General features: G+C 34.4%; 1 protein-coding gene across 1 annotated transcript in view; it reads left to right on the top strand.

Annotated features, from left to right (window-relative positions):
- Positions 1 to 6740, top strand: part of CFAP47 (cilia and flagella associated protein 47) — a 252655-nt gene that overhangs the window by 173733 nt on the left and 72182 nt on the right. Inside the window, 2 exon segments of the mRNA XM_031556783.1 lie at positions 34 to 209; positions 2430 to 2537. Coding sequence (XP_031412643.1) covers positions 34 to 209; positions 2430 to 2537 — 284 coding nt within the window.

Consider the following 6740-nt stretch of genomic DNA (forward strand, 5'->3'; position numbering starts at 1 on the left):
AATTACTTGCTTATTTTTATTTTTTCTTCCTAGGAAACTGTTGGAATTCATATTCCTATCACTAATCCTGCAGATGAAGTTCTTGAGCTGAATGTAGTGCTGGAGAGTCAGTCTCTTTCTGGACAAAAAACTTTCACACTTTTGCCAAAACAATTACATTTTTATCAAGTAGAGTTTTCCACAGCTGTTGTTGGCACTTCACATGAAAGGTAAGTTATAGAGTTTTGAAACTTGTGGTAGTTGTAGCTCTTGTACTAATAAGTGAATTGATATAGATATCATTTGGACCCTTGATGTAGATATCACCCTAAAAAAAAAAGTAACAAATGAAATTAAAAATGTGTTTAACTTTAAATATTTTGTATACCAAACAACAGCCTTCCTCTGGGAGGAAAATCTGAACTGACAGGCAATGGAATAACTTCTACTTACTCTAGTTCAACAGAATTCAGAGAACAACGATTTGGGTATTTTCTTAATATTAGAGTTCACCTCTAAGATCTTTAGACAAGTTGTTGATTTTGTAATTTTATAAGCTCAATATGTTGATGAACATGGTTTCATTTTACTTATCAGAAGGAACTGAGTTGTAACAACACAACTAAAGTCAGATTAAGAACTCTATTAATAGTCTTTACATAAATCCACTTAGCTTCAGAATCTTCCATTAATTACAAGCGATGTACTTAAAGAATATGGGAAGGTTTTAAATTAAAACTGCTTAATTACATTGGAAATCCAGAAGAGGCTGGGTAGTGTGATAATTATGAATACAAAGACAGATGACCTCTTGATTTTAGTTTCATCTAAACCGATTCAGCAAGTAGCTGGAGAGCACTCGTTTTCCTGGAATTTGCCTACTATTTAAAGGGCTGATAGAAAAACAGTCCCATACTTTCTAGTTATATCAACCAATTAGCAAAAATACAGGCATTGCTGGATGGGAGCAGAGAGTCTTTGCAGAGGGAGACAGATGACTGGCAATTAGTGTCCTAATAGCTTGAGAGCCAAAATACATGTGTTTCAAAGTCTTTGTTCAGTTTGATTCTATCGATTTTTCCAAAGACCAGAATAATGGTAGGTATCATTGCACAATACAGTTTTCAAGCAATACCAGTTTATAGAAAGTTTATAGAAATGACTACTGTTATCTCTGTAGTCTTTTTTTTTCCTTTTTTTTTTCTCCTGAGCAGAGCTGTAGAAATAAAAGTATTCTGAAGGTGCAAATTAGACTAGACACCTGTTTTTCATACCATGCATTATTTCCAGTATTTTTCAAGTAATATATATGGTAGCATTTCCAAATAATACCATAAAAATCTGTTTAAACTGATAAACTTTGGGATAGATGTCGATTGATTGGTAGGGTGGGACTAATGGAAATATGTGCAAAGATGATATAAAGCACACAGGTACATATTCAATACAGTTACGTTATTTTGTTCTTATAATAGCTCCCAAGGTGTATAATTACAGCTGGACAGAGATACTTTACATACAGCCGTACTATGATCTTTTTTTTCCACGAATGTGTTCTGTTTCCCTTGCTGTAGTAGCAGCTGGGAAGAAGAATGTAACAGAAATATTTCTGGCAGCTGTACCTTTACAACTGGATGATACTTTTCGAAGCTGATTTATGCTTACTTTAAAGTCTCTGCTGGTACAGAGGACAGTCTGTAAAATAGACACCGTTCTCTCTCATTTAGAACAAGTAAACTGGTCCTTAGCGTGTTGTGAATTTGCACACTGTATAGTTTTAATATGCTTACATTGTTTTTAGTTTAATTTTATTATGGCTCCTACTCCAAAAAGGAAAAAAAAAAGCCACCCCAATAAATAGAAAAAAAGTATGCAGTAGGTAAGGAGTGCATTAGGATGATTGTCACAGAAACATACTGCTATATATATCTCACCTACAACTCTTAGTCATCACCACGTGATTGTATATAAAAACAATGTGTTGAATATTCCTTAGAAGCATCTCTCTTTTCTGTGTTCATATAAATGCATCTATATCATTTCTCAGTTTTCATCACTATATGAAAAATTAAAACGAATACTCTTTCTTTCTGTTTTTTTTTTGAGTTCAAAATGTCAAAAAGAAAACACTCTAGCATTAAGATGAAATCAAAGCTTGCTTTTGTAAGTCAGAAGTTCAAATGTTTTTGAGTTATACCTCAGCACAGTTTTCTTTTTTTATAAAGTTGTGAAAGATGAAGAAGACTTTTTCTTGCATCAGTAATTGGAAATATAATTGGTTATTGATTTTGATATTGAATTCCTATACTGATAAATAGCATTATGAGAAAACTGCTGATTAAAGAATTCACTATGTTGAATTTGTTACTTTCTCCTGTGTTTTTTGTCTCTGCATTTTTATTTGCCTGTACAAAAGCTTTGTCACATCAATCTTATGTATCTGTTTTTAGTGTCATATTCCAATCAGATGTGGTTGGAGAGTTTTGGTATGCATTGAAGTTGACTGTAGAGAAACCATTACCAACTGATCTACCTGAGATAGTATGTGAACTTGGAAAGTAAGTATGTAGTTCGTTATGTTTAACCTGGTCATCTGTTTGAATAAGTCATGGAAGACACGTGAAGAGTATACATGAAAAAGCCACAGTAGTGCTGTGTATGTATCATAGTATTTTGCAGATAATTTTCGTATATGGAATCAAAATCACCTAGGTTAGCAAAGACACTAAAGATCATCAAGTCCAACCATGACGTAACACTATCAACTCCACCACTAAGCCACGTCCCTAAGTGCCATGACTATGCAGCACCTCAAGGGGTGGTGACACAGGCACTTCTCTGGGTAGACTGTTCCAATGCCTAACCAACTTCTCTGGGAAGAAATTCTTTCTGACACCTAATCTAAACCTCCTCTTACACAACTTGAGACTATTTCCTCATCTCCTATCAATTGTCGCTTGAGAAAAGAGACTGCCTTGCTAAAACCTCATTTCAGGTAGTTGTAGAGAGCAATGATAAACATAGGTAGGTGAAATTTTCTTCGCAGAACAATCAAAATGGAATATTAGCCTATACGTAGCCTTCACAAGAAGTATGTATGTATGTAGAAATTTCTGCAGAATGTAATAATGAATATCCATAATAGAGAGCCCTGTAGGCTTGTTTAAGTTCCTTTTATCCTTCTGAACTAATATTCCCAACAGTCCTCCTTTATAAACACTTGTATAATAATTTTGAATTTCTTTTCACCTCCATAGAAAAAGCAAAGTAACACAGTTTCTGTCCTGCAGATCCTGGAGATGGTCATAGTTAGAGTTAGAATAATGCAAATATTGAGAAAATGGACCGTGTGAATAGCACATGGAGAAATGAACCCAATTCATTCTTTCCTTAACAAAATTTCATCTTGGATTTGATAACATGATTTTGAGATCTGACTTTCAAGACAAACATGAAAATTTTGGGAATATGACTTAGAAGAATGCCAAAATTTCAGTTGTGTTCTTCCACCTCCTGTCTCTGACTACTAGTAGGTTCTATCGACACAGTGAGCTCTTGAGTATTAAATTCTTACTTCATATATTGTGTTCTTGACTAAATCTATAATTACTGCATGTTACAAATGAAGCAAAAAATGTTATGAGAGAATACAAAATACAAAATGAAATTTTACCTGACTACATTTTTGTGAGTGAATATATAAAATGAATGAAATAAAAAAAAATTACTGCAGGTCATATATTTTCATAAGTTTGCTTAATTCACAGATCTGAGACCTTTTTTTATTATATTACATGAAGATAATGAATTACAGAAATTTCAGTTTTAATTAATCCATTGTTCATATATGATACAAAAACCAGAACTAACTGGCAATTATTTTTTGTGTTTTTCTTAGAAAATAGTAGGGTTGCCTATCTCCTATTCTGGGCTTACTAGAGTAGAAACCAAATTTTTTCTCTACTACATAGGCTAAAACTGTTAGGAATTTGAACTAACTTATGACCCTTTCATTTTAACAGGCATTCATAATTTTCTTTAATATGCCCTACCTGTGAACTACATGCACAAGTAGTCTCACCCAGAGTGGCAAGTTATCATTTACTACTCCAAACAAAATATATGTTGGAAAGGATTGGTTCCATTAAATACAACACTTGCTTGCTGGAAATATCATTTAGAAGTCACTGAATTTCATGTTTATTTTTTCAAAAAGTATTTCAACTTAACAAATAGATACATGTTCTAAATCCTATACTTATAAATTAGCTCATCTCAATTTGCCATAGGCAGACAGCAGTGGAAGAACAAAGAAATTCTTGTTTATAGAATCATAAAATGGTTTGGGTTAGAAGGGACCTTTAAGATCATCTAGTTCCAACCCCTCTTTTGGAGGCAGGGAGACCTTCCAGAGACCAGGTTGCTCAAAGACCCATCCAGCCTGGCCTTGAATGCTTCCAAGGTAGGGGAATCTGCAGTCGCTCTGGGCAACCTGTTCCAGTGTCTCACCACCCTCACAGTAAATAATTTCTTCCTAATATCTAGTCTAAATCTACCCTCTTCCAGTTAAAAGCCATTTCTCCTTATCCTGTTGCTAAGTGCTCTTACAAAGAGTTCCTCCCCAACTTTCCGGTAGGTCCCCCTCAGGTACTGGTATGCTGCTATAAGGTCTCCCCAGAGCCTTCTCTTCTCCAAGCTGAGTCCCAGCTCCCTCAGCCTGTTCCCATAGGGGAGGTGCTCCAGCCCTTTGATCATCTTTGTGGCCCTCCTCTGGACCTGCTTCAACAGCTCCATGTCCTTGTGGTGGAGGATCCTAAACTGGATTCAGTACTCCAGGTACTCTCATGAGAGCAGAGTAGAGCGGCACGCTTCTCTTGATGCAACCCAGGGTACGATTGGCCTTCTGGGCTGCAAGCCCAAAAGGTTGCTTTGATTATTAATAGCAGCAATAACAGTCACATATACAAGCACGCAAGCAGTAGTCTTTTTATGTATATTTTTATATACATATTATAAAACAGTAAAACAAAAATGGCAAGCCTTCTTTTGTTTCTATCATCTATCATATTCTTCATTTCATGATGTTTTGAGTTTTTTGTTAATTCCTTCTTTGGTCTCCTCATTTCAGAAATTTATTTCTATTGTATCATCAGCACATTTTTTGCTTTTTGAAGTGGAAAACAGTGAACAATGACATTTCATCATGGCAGTAATGTTACACTCAAATTACTGTGATTTTCTCTACTTGCTGAAAGAATAAACTGAGTGTTGATAAGATTATCCAAGTAAATTGGCTGCATTAATGTATGCTGAATAGGTAAAAGCAATACAGGCAGAAGCTAAGTTTTGTAGTACATTTGGTTCAGAATAAACTAGAACTTTCTATATAAACTCTCTGTTTAACAAAGATATCCATTTGTTTCGTTTTGGGTGAGTTTACTTCTTTGCCGTGCTGTTGAAGACACAGACTGTGAATAATAAATTTCATAAAATGCTTGAATCCCTTCTGGTTGATGGAGATTTCTTCTACTTTAAAGGATTTTGATTCTGCTACTTTTTCCTCAATACTGAAGGAGCATTATCATATCTAAATATCCTTCTAAGAATAATGGTTGGGTTTTTTTCATTATGTGCTCACTGTATTCTTTTTGTTATCTATCTGAAAAAATTAATAAGTGCCTTTGAAACATCACTTGGAACTGAATTAGAAGCAAAGAACTATGACCCTTACTATCAATTTCTAATCATTTTTTGAAGGAGAAAGGAAAACATCTAGATTTTATCTTTTAGTCCTTTTTCAGACAACATAATATAGGTTTTGTTTCTATCACATTACATTTAGCATGTCTTTTAGCATATGATTTTAAGCAAGTAAATCCTCTGCTTGATTTTTTCCATCTTCATTTATTCGTTCTGCTATAGTCTCCAAAGAGGAGCAATTGAACATGACAATCAAAAGTTAAGTTCTTTAGTGTGTTGTGCAACAACTTATGCTAGAATTAGCATAACCATTGTGTTCAATGTATGGAGTGGAAGAGGTTCTTAAAGTTTTGATTACTTGGAGAACTTCTACTAGTCAAACAGTTGCTTTCTATAATTTCAGATATTGCAACATAGCTTTACATTTTGCAAATTAAATATTACTTACAAAAGAGACCAGACAAAAAAATAAAAGCTATAGATGAATATGGGAAATTACAGGTGAATATGAAGTTCTTCTCTGACAGCTTCCTGATTTTCTGTACTCTCCGCTGTTGAGCCCTTCCTGATACAACATTTTGATAGTGGAGACAAAAACAAATCTGCCACTCAGCTGCTGAGCATTCATGTCTTAAAGTTGTCAAAACCCCACAGGCACCAATGCATCACTTCATATATTGGAAGGAGCCCACCTGCAGACAACAAGCTTCAGGACCTGAAGTTACATTTATAATTCTTGACTGAAATGCCTTCATTTTTGAATGTTGTTTATATAAATAAATATTTATTTTTTTTCCTTTACTGATTTTTCTATGATTAACTGAGTCATTTATTCCAGAGGATAAATATGTGGAGCAGTCTGGCAGTTGACCTGCCACAGCTAGAGGGAATATCCATTAGCCAGATAAATTACCACGAAACCAATATATGTATCTCATTTTTCAAATTTTTCTTGTTTACTGTTTTCACTGATTCATCTTGAATCTCTTTTGTACCTCCCTTGGTGTTATAACAGAATGTGATTTATGGTCATATATATATATATATATATATGTGTGTGT

Source organism: Meleagris gallopavo, chromosome 1 (genome assembly GCF_000146605.3).
Source record: "Meleagris gallopavo isolate NT-WF06-2002-E0010 breed Aviagen turkey brand Nicholas breeding stock chromosome 1, Turkey_5.1, whole genome shotgun sequence".
NCBI classification, from domain to species: domain Eukaryota; kingdom Metazoa; phylum Chordata; class Aves; order Galliformes; family Phasianidae; genus Meleagris; species Meleagris gallopavo.